Source organism: Chinchilla lanigera, unplaced genomic scaffold (assembly GCF_000276665.1).
Source record: "Chinchilla lanigera isolate Chin_1 unplaced genomic scaffold, ChiLan1.0 scaffold00001, whole genome shotgun sequence".
Taxonomy (NCBI): domain Eukaryota; kingdom Metazoa; phylum Chordata; class Mammalia; order Rodentia; family Chinchillidae; genus Chinchilla; species Chinchilla lanigera.
Window position 1 is genome coordinate 21,995,095 of NW_004955402.1, and position 16,707 is coordinate 22,011,801.

The window sequence follows — 16,707 nt, forward strand, 5'->3', positions numbered from 1 at the left end:
CCTAGCTCAGTCGTGTTGTTAAAACTACAAAGAGACCGTGCTCTCAGCGTCTCCTGAAGGATCTCGCCCAAACTGGGGAAGCCAAGACGGATGGCTGAGCCCTGACCCAAGAGGGAGCTCTGACCTGCACAGGGCCGGTGGCCGGGCACATGCGGCGCCGGGCACTGCTGCGGGAGTCCGTGGAGCGAAGGGCGGCGACGCAGCGCTGAAAGGATGGGAGGATCGTCCGCCGGCTGACAGGTAGAGGCTGACAGCCACAGGCTCCACCCGTGACAGAAGCAGGCCGACCGTGTCCGAGACGGAAGATTTAGGAAAGACGCGGGGACGCGCCGCGCGAACTCCCTGCTCAGACTTCCCCTCGCCGCCCCCGCACAGGACCCCACAGAGCCAGCAGGGTGGCCTCCCTCCCGCGCACCGGAAGTGGGGCAGACGCGCCCCTCTAGGAATCCTGGAGGACTGTAGCTCTGTGGCCCGCACGCAGTGTCCTGGAAGCAGGAGGTGGCTCTGAACACAGAATGGGATGTTACATTTGAATCGGTCCTTGATGGTAGTTGCAAGTCAGTGACCAGAAGAGAATACCGTACTAGTGTTCAATGTATGTTCTTAATCCGCGTATGCAAGATAGAAGCCATTAGTCTCGTGAAGCTATTAATCACGTGAACTAAGGCTGGAGGAACTGAGGAGCTGAGTTTTTCATTTTATTGAACTTGAATTAAATTACACTTAAAGTGCTGCATGTGAGTAGTAGCTACCGTACTGGAGAGTAAGTAATGACCCACTGAGTGAAACAGATAAACATAGATTTTTAATCAAGCCGATCGAATGTAAAAATGTCCAAATACAGACTAAAATGACCTTCCACTTTAATGAAATGTTGACCAAATAAGAAATGTCAAAAAAGAATTCCATTTTTAAAAGTCATAAGGTTTATACACAGAACAGTCTCAATTTGTTCATTCCTTTGAAAGAGCCACAACACTTTTTTTGTTTCTTTTCAGGCAGGTCCTCACTATGTAGTTCAGGCTGGCTTTGAACTCACTGTGTAGCTTAGGCTGGCCTTGAACTCGCAGTGATCCTCCCTAGCCTCCTGAGTGCTGCAACACACTTCTTATTCTATAGCTATCCAATTCTACCACTGTTTAGTGAACAGATGAATACAAATATCTGTCCAGAGAAGGAAAGGGTGCTATATCCCTAGGAGAACTGTCTTTAACTTTGATCTTTAGTGTTGTGATTATGATTTCTATAGGGCCTATAGTATGCTAGTTACAAGCTAGCAATTTAAGAATCACAAAAAGTGAAGATTACAGGCACCAGTCACACCACTCTCTAGCTACCTCAAACTTTCCACAAATACTATTTAAAAGCATTTTCATTCTCTTCACATTCAATTCCTCTCTCCACTGGGCCTTCTTAAATGAGGGTATAACATCCTTTTCCCTAGTGAATGTAAACTTTTGGTCTTTAATAGCCTCAGACTGCCACTAAACTACCTGAGCTTGCATCCAATGTCCTTTACCACTCTGAGAGAATGGAAGAAGGGTTCCTCCTATCTCAAAGGCCTATTCCTCCACCTGGGTCTTGGGCCCCATTCCCTTCACCACCTATTCTAGCAATCACACACCATCAATTGTTCATTCTTTTGCTGTGTTGTCTACTCTTGCTCCTTGATTCTTCCTACAATTTTTCACATAGTACATATTTTTTGTCTTAAAAATTACCAAGCACCAGCCAACCAAAACTTCATCTCTAAACTCTAATTTTTTTGTCTTCTTCAGCTGAAGAAGCATCTATGATTAATTCTCCACTCCCAAATACCCCATTTTATTTTATTCTCATACTACTTCCTGTTGCAGAAAAAGCAATATCAAACCAAATGGAAGACTCCTTGCACTGAGGAGTTACAAGGAAACTTTTATTATGCTAGCAGGCTGAGGAACCCAGAGGTTCAAATCACCAGCCCAGAGTCAAGTCTGAGTTCAGTTTAAATATGGTTTGCAGTGTGAAGTACAAAGCTTATAGGAGTTTATTACATGATTGGTTACACGGAATGCAAGAATTATGTCATATATTGTCAGGCAGAATTCTGGGAGAGAGGGAGTCTGAGAAGAATAGTTAGAGTCTTGAAAGTGTCCTTGACTGGGCCAGTCTTCCCCAAACAGGATGTCCTTGAAGTCCTTGAAGCAAGTTGGAATCACTGCATATTTTAAAACGCAAGCCGGACACAGTCAGTTTGACCTCACACATCGTTAAGGGAGAACATCCGGGCCTACACAGTCAAGGCTAAATCTATGCAGCTAGCTACATGACAGGCAGCACGAGCATGGTCACAGGCTATGAATTCATTTCTAACTTTTGCTATTATGTATCTACAAGTCTGCCCTTCTATAAGTATGCCCTTACAGTCTCACACTCTACTTCTTAAACTTTTCCCCCTTATATTACTGACTTCCCTTTTGATAAATCCAGTCTTTTAATAGCCCTGAATCTGTGATATCAACCTTATATTCTTCTGGGTAGCTTCTAATCTCTTTGGTTACTATTCCCTTTGTGCAGCCCTTTTTTCTCTACCATTCTGATCGGCATGTGGAGAAGGGTTTTGTTCTTAAATCCCATAATTTGCCTTTGATATGGGAAAGGGAACCAAATCTATGTCATTTTGTACTCTAGTGCCATTTTAAAGCTTCAGTTTCTGTTTCCTTAAATTTGTTTCTTGTAAATGTTGTCATAGTTACCTAACCCAATACCACCCCATGCTTTGTGATAAGACTGCTTGTTCCCTACATAAAATGTCAAACACCTTTGTTCCTTTGTCACAAGCTAAGTTCATGCTTTCTAAGAGTATTTCTGTAGCAGCACTAAATCTTATCAGGAAAAAACAAATCACTTCCCTAGACCTGAAACTAGAGATGTATAGTGATTCTCCCCTCTTACCCTTCAGGGTTGGTGCTCAGTCATGTACTGGGAGCCCAACACCGGCTAATAAACCTGCTTGTCTCTGCATCCTGCCCCCGTGGGTGAGTCAAGTAAATAAGCATATTTGCCACAACACCCTCACTCAACTGTATGGATACAGCAAGTGCTCACTGGAAAGGAAAGTGCCTGGGCAAAAAAACATACATGCCAGAAGCAAGCTCTAGTGGTTGGAATAGAGAACTCAGTTTAGGTTCTCTATTCCAGTATCATCCTTAAAGTCTAGATTTCTTCTAAATGACCAAGCTGGTTTAGGCTTTCTCTATTGGATTCAATGTTTTTCTAGTCTTTCTCTAATGCCTTGCTCTAAGAACACATTTTTAAGGTATTTAACACAATGGCACTCTATGGATGGCACTAAAAATCTGTATTTTCCTTTTTTTTTGGTATAGTTTTCTGTGCTGCATTACCACAAATTTAATTGCTTAGTACAATATGCAACTCCTTTGCCATATGAGGAAACCTAATCAAGGGAGGGATAGCCCATTACCTTGGCCATATTCCATTGGTCAGAAGTCAGGCATAGGTTCTGCTCACATTCAAGGGGAAGAGATTACACAAAAGTGTGACTAACTAGAGGTGACTATAAGGTAGCTCTCAAACGCACTGCTTGCATATCCCCATTGATTTCCATCTTCACTGTTACCATTCCAACCCAAGCCACCACTACCACATGATCAGACAAAGGTCAAAGGTGTTACTTCCCTGCTACAAACTTTTTTATGGCCCGTCATTGCTCTTACAATCTAATCCAACATGCTCAGACAACTGCCTATTTCTAATCACATTTCTAGCCACAAATGTTCATTTATAATGTTCTGACCTTCTTATGCCTTGTCTTTCTCAACTCGTTTTCTCTTTTGGAACTTACCGCAAGATGATCTCTCTATCAGAACTATGTCTTTTCTGACTAATTCTTTACCTTTCAAGACCAGGCTGAAAAACCACTGTCTTCTGGAGTCTTTACCCCCCACCACACTAATGCAGGCACCTTGATATATCTTTTATGACTCTCTGTATTCATCTTCCATAGAATGTGTCATTGTTGAAATTCATTAATTATATGTTTAATTTACTGTTGAATGTCTGACATCTCAATATACTGTAAGTCTCATGAGGGCACTTCTGTATCTGTCCCATCCAGTAGAGTTCCTGCTGTTAAGAGGACATCTGATGAATGTTTCAGTGCCATGTGGGATTCATACCTCTGGGATCCATGATGATTTTCCAAGGGAAACCCATTAATGGATTATTTAGATCTTTTTTTTTGTACCGGGGATTGAACTCACAACCTCATGCTTGCCAGGCAGGCGCTATGCCACTGAGCTATATCCCCAGCTCCATTCATGGAAAAATCAATTACCAGATTTGTCAACTTTCATCCTAAAATTGATCATACTATGGTCCATTGTCTTGGAATATACCAATTTCTTTTTCTTTAAAAATTTTATTTACATTTATTTATTTATTTTTGCAGTGCCGGAGTTGAACCAAGGTCTTGTGTGTGCTACGCAAGTGTTTAACCTGTGTGCTATGTCCTCAGCTGTACAGATTTCTTGTGTGTCAAACAAAGGGTTAAATCAAAATACTGATTTTAGAGGATGTCTCCTTTATGAAAACCCAAGGCTTTCTAGTTTTACTGCCTTATTCATATTTCTTTTTCATATTTCTGTTAAAGATGAAGTGTTCTAGTAACAATAGGGGCATCTTGGTCTGTGTTGTGATAGTCTGAAGAAAGGACAGATGAACAGCATGGGTTAGTAAGTGCTTTTACAAGTAAGCAATGCACATATGTTTTGCTTAATTGTGACAGATTGAACATATTGTTATGAACATGTAGATGAAGAAATAGAACATTATCACACCTCAGAAGTTCCCCTTGAGCCAGCTTCAAATCTTTACCCTACACTAGCCACTAAAGGTAGTCATTTTACAGAAACTTGGATTACTAGGTATATTGGTTTAGTGTGGTTTTTTGTACTTTATATAAGTGGAATTCAACAGGTACTTGTTGAGGCTGACATTATTAGTGAAACTAAGTTATATTATTATATATAGATATACAATTCCAACATAGGAATTTTCAGGATTCCAACATAAGAATTTTCAGGAGGGATACATTTTACAGCAGTGAAAGTGAACCTTTTATTTGTTTGGTTTTTTTTTGTTTTTGTTTTTTTTGTTTTTCTTCTTGTACCAGGGATCGAACTCTCGACCTTGCGCTTGCCAGGCAGGGGCTTTGCCGCTGAGCTAAATCCTCAGCCCCAGTGAACCTTTTAGAGCTTTCAATGATATGGACGTGGCACATGCACCATAGGTTTGCAACAATTGCTCTACAGCAAATATGTTACTCATTTATGTCTGGGACCTAATAGAAAGTATCTTTTTTCTTCTTTTTTTTGTGAAAAAAAGAAGGGGATTGAACTCAGGGCCTTGTGCATGCTAAATAAGCACTCTACCACTGAGCTACAACCTCAGCCCCAAGTATCTTTAATGTTTATTATTTGTAACTGCATTACATTCCTGATGATATGTATGTATTCTCTAAGATAGAAGCTTTCTCTAGTGTTCTCTTCTCTTCCATATAAACCCTAGCCAGATATCTTCATTTTTCCTAATACCGGGGCTTGAACCCAGGGCCTTGAACTTAGGGCCTTCACACTGAGCTACATCTTGAGCCTTTTACTGTTTATTTATTCTGATACAAGGTCTTGGTAAATCACTAAGTTGCTGAGCTTGGGCTCAAACTTGAAATCCTCCTGCCTCAGCCTCCCAGAGTACTGAGAGTACTGGCATGCACTACCATGCCAGGCTCAGATTACCTTTAAGGTAGCTACTTCTACCAACAGTCTCTTCAAGGTAACCAAGGCTTGGTCTTATTAAGAGCCTGAAAACATTCCAGACTTTACCTATTACATGATTTCAAGGCTATATCTTCATTTTTAGGTACTTATTATAGGAACATGCCACTTTTAATACCACATGCAGAATGCTTTGATACAATACAAATTTATTCTTTTACACTTCTGGAGGCTAGGAGTCTCAAATCAAGATGCCAGGAGAGTCCTGTTCCCACTAAAGGCTCAAAGGAAGGATCTGTTCCATGCTCCCTCCTGGTAGTTGCCAGTAATCCTTGGCATTTACAGATTTATCATTTCAACTTCTGCCTACACCTCCACATGCCATTCTCTCTGTGTCTCCTTTGTGTCCAAATTGTATCTCTTAGAAGGACACCAGCATAGGATTAGTGCCCATCTTCATTCATCTTAACTTATATCTGCAAAGACTCTATTTCCAAATAGTCATATTCACATGCACAGAGGTTAGGATGTGAACATATCTTTGAGAGACACTATGTGCTAAGTATAAAGTAAGATTTGTTTAAACCACTTGGTTTTCAATTACTTAGAGTTGAAGGTTTTTCAAACTGATACCAGTGACCTCACTGAAGACAAAGACAATGATTGGATCGGAATTAAATTCTAAAGATCCTGGGGGATTCTGGTGTTTCTTGACATAAGCCTCCATCAAAGTAAACTTTGGGGAGCTGGGGATTTAGCTCAGCGGCAAAAGCGCGTGCCTCGCAAGCGCAAGGTCGTGAGTTCGGTTCCCGGTACCGGAGAAAAACCAAAACCAAAAAAAAAAAAAAAAAAAGTAAACTTTGGGCACTTTGACTATATCTGCCATCATTCTGCTTTGACAATCTGAGTTTATAGCACTGGCTATGATTTTTAGAAAGCCAAAATTAATTGGACATGATGTCAAAGATGTTTTATTGTCCCTGGTTAAAACTTCATTTAAAACAGCATCAGCCTGCTTACTGATATTTATTTGTGCAAAGGAAAGTTAATTTTTATGTAGACTTACAATTTCAATTTACTTTTTCATGCAGAACTGGAAATTGATTTTTAGGCTGAAATTCACACTTTGTGAAGAATTTGATGCTGTTAAGCATGATGGTACACACCTATAATCCAAGCTACTCAGAGAAGCTGAAGCAGGAGGATCACAAATTGGGGACTAGCCTGGGCAAATTAATAAGACCTTTTCTCAAAATTTTAAAAATTTGTTAAAAAGGGGCAAGGATTTGGGTTGTAGCTCAGTGGGTGGGCTTTGGGGTGGACTCAATGCCCAGTACTATAAATAAATAAATGAATAAATAAATAAATTACCAAGGGTATTCTATAGGGTCTGAGTGTTTAATTGAATCTGAAAAGAACCCCCTGGTGGGCAATAATATACTCTCAGCATCTTTTGAGAGCCCCGGGAAAATTTTTGTTACATCCTCTCTCAACCTCTTCACATCTAACATAACATGTATTCATACTAGTTAATTTTATGTCTCAGCATATAAGCTATAGGATACAAAGCAGGAGTGTTATTACTTAGAAAAATGAACATCACTCAAGGAGAAAAAGGGGATTTCTTCCAGGCTAACGCTTACCATGTTAATGGTATCATGATGGGTAATTGTGTCATTTTGGTGGAAGCACATCTTGTTATTGTTATAATTTGGATATTAAATAGGAGCTAAAGAAATATGTTTCACACTAAACTAACAAGGGGTAGACTTTATAATGTGTCAACTTGGCTAGGATAAACTACTTGTCCTAGAATTTCTTTCTTTCACATTTCTGGTTTGGGTAGAACAGAAAGATGTTTTTGTGTGCAAGCTTTATCAGGTAGAACGAAAATGATGACTGCTTGCTTACTGCATTGACGTAAAATGGTAACTTGACCTGCAAGTGTTCTACCTTCCTCTGCATCCTCAAGTGACCCTGATCCCTGGACCAGATATGTGTTTAGCTTCATGATGAGTAGCTCCAGCTTTTGTTGGATATCCTCACCACTAGGGTCAAGAGCAACAGAATAGACATGGGTTTCAGTCCATTTTCATGAGGTTCAACTTGTACTATGACACTCAGTGTGACCTTGATTTCCCCACATTATTCCCATCTTCCTTCCTTTCTCCCTAACTGCCTTGTCAACATCAAAGTCCAGCATCAGATTCAGACACAGAGCACTATAAAACTGCCTGACCAGTTCCTGTAATCAGTAAGCGTATTTTCCATAACAAGTATGTATGTATATACACCATTCACTACAAATTATGCTTCTCAGGTTGACTATGACTGGAATATCAGGGATAAAGAAGGCCATTACATGGTGAAATGGTTCATCAAGAGGAGGAGCAATACTAAATACTAAATACTTACGCAGGGAGTAATCTATAAGACTAAATGTCTACGTTAGAAAATACGAACTATCTCCAATCAGTGAACTCACCTTCCACTTTAAGTTACTAGGGAAAAAAAGACCAAATTAAACTTAAAGCAAGGAGATAAAAGGGAAAAATTAAAGGCACTGTGGAAATCAAAGAAATGGAAAACAGCAAAATCATTTTTAAAAATCAATGAAACAAAAAGCTGCTTCTTTGAGGAAAAAATAAACTTTATTGGTCTATGTAGGGAAAAAGAGAAGAAGACTCATACAGCAAGAATTGAGAGAGGTGACTTTGCTGTAGATTAATAGATCAGAAGGGACAATTATGAACAATTTTATGCCAATAAATTTGACAACTACATAAAACTAATTCTTTCAATGATCCAAAATATCAAGCTTACTCCAGAAACTGAGTATGTAGTTAAGAGCTTTCTCACACTCCAGACCGCAAGCCCATATGGCTTCCCTGTGAATTTAGCCAAGTATTTAAGAAAGAAATAATACCAGTTCTGAGAAACTCTTCCAGAGAACACAGGAGGACAGAATACTTTTTAATCATTCTGTAAGGCCAGTATGACCCTGATACCAAACCTAACAAGCACATGACAAGGAAACGACCAGCCAGTATTCTTCACAAATGCAAATACAATACTTTTAGCAAATCAAATCCACTAACACATCAGTGGATACTATATCATGATATCATCCCATATCATGAACTAGCAGGGCTTATCACAGGAATGCAAATTTGGTTTTCAAACCTTAGCTGGGCACAGTGGCGCATGACTGTAATCGTAGCACTCAGGAGGTTGAGACAGAAGGATTGCCATATGTTCGAGGCCAGCCTGGGCTACACAGTGAGTTCAGGACTAGCCTGAACTACATAGAGAGACCCTGTCTCAAAAAACAAAAGAAAAGAAAAACCTCAATATATGAACAAATGGCACAGCATGCCTGTTATCCCAGCACTCAGGGGTCTGAGGCAGGAGGATTGATGTGCATTCAAGACCAGCCTAGGCTCCACAGTGAGACCCTGTCTCAAAAAAGAAATTTAAAAAAAAAAAAAACTCAGTGTATGAACTGCATATGGTGAAGCATGCCTATGATCCCAGCACTCAGGGGTCTGAGGCAGGAGGATTGATGTGAGTTTAAGACCAGCCTGGGCTACACAGTGAGTTCAGGATCAGCCTGAACTACATTGCAAGATCCTGTCTCAAAAAAACAAAAACAAAAACAAAAAAAGGTCAATGTATGTAAATGTAGGGATTTAGCTGGACTTGTGTGACTGTTAATAGTGATGTCAACTTGACTGGATTAAGAAATGCCTAGATTTGGAAAGCACAGTTCGGGGTATGTCTAGGTGGATCAAGGTGGCATGACTGTAGTTACTGTGTATGAGCCCTCGCCCCTTTCTCTGTGGCTGTGCTCCCCTGCTTTGCTTCCAAGCTACTATGAACTGAACATCTTTGCTCCACCATGATGTTTCTTCCTTGGAGCCATCAGACCATAAACTGAATCCCCTAAAAAGGAAGAGCCAAATTAAACCTGTCTTCCACTTAAGCTGAAAGTGTCAGATATCTCGTCCCAGTGATGGGAAAGCTAGTTAACATAACCTGATTGCAGCCATCCTGGGACCCAGCTGCCACAGTTGCCCCTGTGTAACCCTAGTCTATTTTCCCTGCATAATTTCCAAGCAAAGTATATATAAACAACACCATAAGAATAGTTGTGGAGCTTTATGACTGGACTACGATGCCATTAGAACCAGTAATGTACCTGATGTCTTCTATGTGAGTTTGAGGTAAACTAGCTATATTCTGGTTTAAATGAATTTTTGTCCTTTTATACAAGTCCCTTCCTGAAGATCCAAATTACAGGGATTCACCTGTCTTGCTGCCCATCAAGCCATGATTTATATGGAGGTCCACCAATAAATGTCATTTGGTGCAATCCCAAATCTGTCTCTACTCAGTCTCAGCACACCTATGGCCATTTTGCATACGCTGAGACCAGATCTTTCTTTTTTTCCAGATCTTTCTACAATAGTAAATTACCACCTTAACAAGATAAAAATGAGAAACAATATTGTCCTCTTTAAAGATATACAAAATGCCTTTGGTAGAATCTACCATATACTCTTACTATAAATATAAACTCTTAAAAAGTAGAAAAGTATTTTCTGCAATATAATAAATGGCATATACCAAAAAACTACATCTGAGATAATCTCTAATGGTTCTTTTAACTTTCCATAACTGTGACAAAATTCTTGAAAAACAAATGAGGAAATACTTACTTTGGCTGACAGTTTCAAAGGCTTCAGTTCATGGTTACTTCAGTTCATGGTTACTTGGCTGTGTTGTTTGTGAGCTGTCATGAAGCAGAACTTCATGGCGGAAGGCCTAGGAGGAGGAAAGCTGCTTATCTCCTGGCAGCTAGAAAGCAAAGAGAAAGAGAACCAAAACTGAAGTGTCCAGGGACCAGATATAGTCCGCTGGTCATGGCCTTATGACTCCTCCCTTCAGCTGGCCCCACCTTCTATGTTTCCATCATAATCATGCCGTCATGCCATCAAATCATGACTCCATCAGAATGAATCCACTGATAATGGAACAACAAGCAGAAACACTGTAAGGACAACCAGGATTTGGAGGCAGATTTATTTACATCAACAGGCACCGATGAGGATCATTCCCAGAGTATCAGACCCTGATCTCTGGTGGTCTAAGGCTTATATGAGATAAACAAACAGAAAGTAGACAGTCAGGAGGGCTTGTCAATTCAGGATTGGTTTATACAATGTGTATCATAGTGACCAGCTATACATCACAGTGACCAGCCATTTCTAAGAGACAGAGACAATCAGAACTGGAACAGGAACTATTACCTGGGCAACTAACAAACTGAAGTATACTGCCTGGTGTGTGTGGTGGGGGCACTTTCTGCTACAATAAGATTCATGCTCACTCATTTCCCAAAACCCTTCAGCTGAAAACCAAGCCCTAAGGATATGGCCTTTACAGAATGTTTCATATCCAAACCATAACCTTGGGGAAAGACTGCTTTACACTTAAGATTAGATCATGATTTCTACTGTCATTATACTGGAATTCCAGCTAAGGAAATTAGACAAGAAAAGGGTAAAAAGGCATTCATATCAGAAAAGAAGAAATAAAACTTTTGTCATTCATTGGCAATGTGAGCGCATGTGTAAAAAGTCCATACAATCCATCAAAAAAGGTACTAGAATTAAATCAGTGATTTTAGGAAGGTTGCAGTATACAAATAAAGTCAATAAACAAAAATTGTATTTCTACATATCAGCACAAAACAACTAGAAATAAAAATGAAAAAAAATCCATTAAAAATAGCATCAAGGGCTGGGGACACAGCTGAGTGGCATAAGTGCCTGCCTGGCAAGCGCAAGGTCTTGAGTTCAATTCCCAGTACCAAAAAAAAAAAAGCATCAAACAATGAAATACTTAGGAATAAACCTGTCAAAAGTTATAAAAAAATCTGCAATATATTGAAAAGGAATAGAAAATGAAAGAAACCAAGGAAGACCTAAATAAATGGAGAGATACACTATCTTCATGGATCAGAAGATTCAATGTTGCTTTACAATATTCCTCCCCAAGATGATCTATAGGTGCAATTTAATCCCAATCAAAATCCCTGGAAGCCTTTTTGTAGAAACTGGCAAGATGATTTGAAAATTCACATGGAAATCCACTGAAGTTACAGTCGCTGAAACAAAAATACAACATTGGCGTTCTCACAGTACCTGATTTCTAGCCTTATTATAAAGCTACTGTAGTCAATCCAAAGTGTGGAATCATGGGGCTAAGTAGGTAGCTCAGTGTTGAATGCTTGCCTAACATGTGCAAGGGCCTAGCTTTGATCCCCAGGAGAAAAAAAAAGCGTGAATTCAGCCTAAAAAGAGACAGACAAGAATGATTAGAGAAAGTAGTGAGGCCAAAAGTAGGAATATGGATAACTGACTTTTGGCTAAGGTGAAAGGATATTCAGAAAAGAAAGAGATGGTGCTGAATAGTTGAATAGTCACATACAAAAAATAAAACAAAGAAACAAAAAAAAAACCCCAAAAGAACCCTCTTTGCTGCAAACCTTACAAGATGCTTTAAAAAATTAACTCAAGAGAGATCCAGACCAGAAGAAAAAAATAGTAGAAAACCTTCGTTCCATAGGTTAGGGCAAAGACCTCTCACATGTGACAAGAAAAACCATCCATGAAAGAACCAAATGAAAACTGTATTTCATCAAAATATAAAGCTTCTGTGCTCTAAAAAAAAGTTAAGAGAAAAGCAAAGCCATAATATAAATGCAATTCATATATATAAGATTTGTGTGCAGAATGGGCAAAAGATTTGTAGACAGTTCACCAAGGAACATATATAGATGAAACAGTGCTAAATATTGTTAGTGTTTGGGAATGCAAATTAAAAACACAGTGAGATACACAGAATGGTAAGGATAAGAAGAAACTGGGTATCTCATATGTTACTGATGAGAATGCAAAATGACACAGGTACTCTAAAAAGTGTGGCAATTTCTTACAATATTAGACACATGTCCATCAAGAAGGGAGAAAATACTTCTGTCCATATAAAATGGAGATGAAATGTACATAGCAGCTTTATTTGTAATAGTCAAAAACTGGTAATTACTCAGATGCCCATCAAGTGATGAGTGGGTAAAGAAACTGTGATACATACACACAGTGGAATATCATACACTAAATGGATACAGATACAAACAAGAAAAGAATAAACTGTTGACACAGCGATACAGAGAACCTCAAGATATTGCTCAGAGAAAGTCTAAAAAAAAAAGTGCACTGTGTATGAGTCCACTTAAATAATTCTCTAGAAAATGCAATTAATCTATAGTAACAGAAAGCGGATCACTAGAGGTGGAAGGGAGGAGGGATGCCAGGGGCAGAAGTGTGCACTGAGGGTTGATGTGTTTATTGAGTGTGGCAATGGTTTCACACCCGCATATATATGACAAACATCCAATTTTAGATTAATAAGCTTTCTATTGTCAGTTAAATAATCTGTTTTTAAAGAGTATTTATACTCCCTCTTGGAGGACTGAAGGTCCTACTTCTCTTCCCCCTTACAAGTATCCTAGGGTCTCAGTCACGAAGCCTTAAGATTTCATACATCTGAAAGGGGGCCTGGGTGGAGACAGGAAGCCCTGTTTTCCTATACCTCACCCATCACTTGACCACCCATCATGTTCTGACCCCTTGCATATCTTTTCCCCCGCATCTTGAACCAAGTGTCATGTCTTACTGGTTTCAAAACTTCCCCCAGCTTCTCATTTCCCAAGATATTTCCATGAACACAGAAACACTTTTCACTCCCTTGATCCATCTCCACTTCAGGCCCTTCTTCCTGTCTTGAACTTTTAGCCACAATGAGAATTGCACTGGCAAGCAAACTTTTAGGAAGACATCTCCTGACCTTTCTTAATCGCAAATTGCCCCCGTTTCCCAGAAATTCAGCGATTAATTACTGAGCATCACTTATTTCTAGGGCAGTGGATTTATTTGTTTGTTTTTTGAGACAGGGTCTCCCTATGTAATTCAGCCTGGTTTTGAATTCACTATGTAGCCCAGGCTGACCTCGAACTCGAGTCAATCCTTCTGCCTCAGAAGCCCGAGTGCTAGGATTACAGCCATGTGCCACCACACGCAGTTGAGGCCAGTGGTTCTTACAGGGTGGTCACAGAACAGCAGCATCATGTCACCTGAGAACCTCGGTGGGCATCCCTGACATACTGAGTCAAAAACTCTGGGTCTGGGCCGCAAGGCCTCCAAGGCACGCTGATGCATGCCACTGTTCTGGGGCAAAGAAAAAAAACCAGGAAGAAAGTTAAAACCAAAGCTCAACTGTGAATCTGATGACAGGGTGGGGGAGGGGAGGAGGACGGGAGGGAGACGGAGACAGACGGCCTCATTCTCCCAGTACAAAACCTACCCAGCCCCAGGAAGCTTTCTCAAAAGATAATGGAGTCCGGTATTCACCTCAAGAACCTGCAGACATGGCATCCAGGAATGCGTCTCTGACCAAGCTAGGGCTCTGCTGGGCACTGCCCTGCGGGTGTTCACGGGTTAATTCTGGTCCACCCACCCGCCGCGGCCCAGGCAGCGCGCAGGCACGGCGCCGCACCATAGAGCTGAGCGCTCCTCCCGGGTTCCTAGAGCGGGCGGGCTGGTGTGTGGCTCGCTTAGTGGGAGGCTCCACAGCGAGCGGCGGGACGCTTGCAGGTAGGCACAAGGTTACCCGTGGGAGGCCCGGGTATCCTGGGCGATTCCGCCTACCAGGCGGTTTGTCGAGTCCAGGGCCGCTCCCTGGCACGGAGAGCGCGTCGGTTCTCCGTACCTGGTCAGCGCTCTCTGGGCCTTGGCTTCTACTGAATGAACGCCGGAAATGGGGAGCTGGCATAACCCTGAAACGCGGGTGAATGCGCGCGAATCGGCCGACCCAGTCGGGAAAGAGCTAGCTGAATTTGTGAGTGTGAGCAGGAGCTCAGGCAGGAAAGACAGGAGAAACGTTCATAGTGTCATTTTTGTAAAAGCGGGGGATAACAGCCTCTTGACCAATAAGACAAATTCTGCAAATCTCTTCCTCTCTGTTATCTTCCCAGTTACACCCTGTTTTGGTAGCATTAACCCCCACTTCTGTCTGAGTAGCCCTCTACTTGGAGTGGGGCGTATGTGTGCGTCCAGGAGAGGCAGTGCCACAATCCTGGACGATGGAGGAGGAAGCTGAGGAAACCGAAGATACATTACTTGGAAATTAAAGAAGCTTTCGTTTTCTCCTTCTCTCCTTTTGTATTTAGAGGCTGTTTCAGGTGCTCGAGTCTCAGAAGGTAGATTTCTGCTCCGCAGAGTGATTCTCTTCTGAGCCCATTGGTGCTCAGTTGCCTCCAGACCTGCGACCCTTAAGCAGACAAGAAAATCGCACAAAGGAAATGCTGTTTCTTCATTTGCTCCCTGAGGCGTCCAGTTGCAACCTATGGAGAACCAATTCAATTATGAATCTCAAGAACATCACTCTGTGTCCGGTGAGTAGACCCCATGCCAGCTCCGCACATGACAGCAATGTTCCTTATTGCCTACACCCACACTCTGTTGGTGCCATCTCTTTTGGGCTTCAGGCACAGTCCTGTGGTTTTATTTCTAATTCTAGCAATCAGATTCTTAGGCAGTTCCCTCCCTTTTTGAAGGCCCAAGAGTGGTCCAATTTTCCCTTTATTAATCACCTTATTAGGAATCTGTGAGTGTTAGGTATGTCACCTTTCTAATCTTTTCAAGTCATCTTTCTCATCTTTAAAGTTCTGCAGTCTGATGACCTGGATTCAAATTCTAGCTTTGTCACTTACTGCCTTCAGTACTTTACAGTTCTGTTCCCTCCTTTACTAAGTATAATAATGCATACCTTTTGAGAATTATGTCCGTTCCTCCTTAAAAGTTAATGACCTGAAACATCAGACAGCTTTCATCTGTGTTATTTCTTATGGTTTTGTAGGTCATTAACTGGAGCAGGGTTTAGGTGGGCAGTATTTTTCTCCTGATATTGTCTGGATTCAGGCCGTCATCTAGTGACTTGACCTAGAGTGGGGTCAAAGCCTCAATCACATGTGTGTGACTGTTGGCTTGAGTCATCACCATTGGGCTAGCCGAGACTTTTTCCCAGTACACCTAATACCCAAAATCTGAGAGAGAAAGCTCTTTGATACATGAGCACTTTGTGTATTTGGGTTTGTGGTAAATCTGCCTATGCCTCATTGACCAGCGCAAGTCACGTGGCCAGTTTCAGAGTCTTTGTGAAAGGAAACTGCACAAGGAGATTGATACTGAGAGATATGATTCATTGGGGCCTGTTACTACTACTGTAAGAAACACTACAGGGGCTGGGGATTTAGCTCAGCAGCACAGTGGCTGCCTGACAAGCACAAGGTCGTGAGCTTGATTCCTGGTACCGGGAAAAAGAAACTGAAACACTACAAACATGAAGTGAGGGCCTCCGTGTAAAGCCAGGTATACTGATGTAGATTACAGTAAACTGTTATTTATTTATTTATTCATTCATTCATTCTATTTATCTATAGTGTAAGGTATTTTGACCCTTATTTTGTTCAGAAGTTTCCAGGGTTTCATTTCCACTTCTTGGATTTGGTTCTTCCACTGCTGCTGTCCTCCCATTGCTACTTTTTAGATTTGGTCCTGCCATTGCTGCTGTCATTTTGTTTATGAAATTCTCCTCTGATGGCCTGTTTCTTTTAATATAGATCTACAGCTTTTTAATCTCAGAACAGCTTTATAATGTGTCATTTAATTGGTTTATTTCCTGTATTATAATTTGCCCTTCTTTAAGATCTATTCTGGGGGCTGGGGATTTAGCTCAGCGGCAAAGCGCCTGCCTGGCAAGCGCAAGGTTGTGAGTTCGGTTCCCGGTACCGGAGAAAAACCAAAAAAAA

At 41.0% G+C, this 16,707-nt stretch overlaps 2 protein-coding genes and 1 long non-coding RNA gene across 5 annotated transcripts in view; 1 reads left to right on the forward strand and 2 right to left on the reverse strand.

Moving 5' to 3' along the window:
• The window catches only part of LOC102025070, a 46,871-nt gene that overhangs the window by 12,383 nt on the left and 17,781 nt on the right, over positions 1-16,707 (reverse strand). Inside the window, exons 5-8 of the mRNA XM_013509229.1 lie at positions 15,017-15,167; positions 14,292-14,637; positions 13,940-14,065; positions 125-304 (exon numbers count right to left, since the gene is read on the reverse strand). Coding sequence (XP_013364683.1) covers positions 125-304; positions 13,940-14,065; positions 14,292-14,637; positions 15,017-15,167 — 803 coding nt within the window. The remainder of the gene's footprint in view (positions 1-124; positions 305-13,939; positions 14,066-14,291; positions 14,638-15,016; positions 15,168-16,707) is intronic.
• On the reverse strand, positions 1,898-14,333 carry LOC106147552. The gene is made up of 3 exons (XR_001232482.1): positions 14,249-14,333; positions 10,493-10,631; positions 1,898-2,197 (listed from the first exon to the last, which is right to left on the reverse strand). It is a non-coding gene; the product is annotated as an uncharacterized LOC106147552 (long non-coding RNA).
• The window catches only part of LOC102005326 (zinc finger protein 271-like), a 39,513-nt gene continuing 37,208 nt past the window's right edge, over positions 14,403-16,707 (forward strand). The window contains exons 1-2 of one of the 3 annotated variants that reach the window (XM_013509230.1): positions 14,403-14,491; positions 15,067-15,291. The gene's annotated coding sequence lies outside the window, so the exon portion shown is untranslated. The other 2 variants (XM_013509319.1, XM_013509375.1) reach the window with 2 other exon arrangements.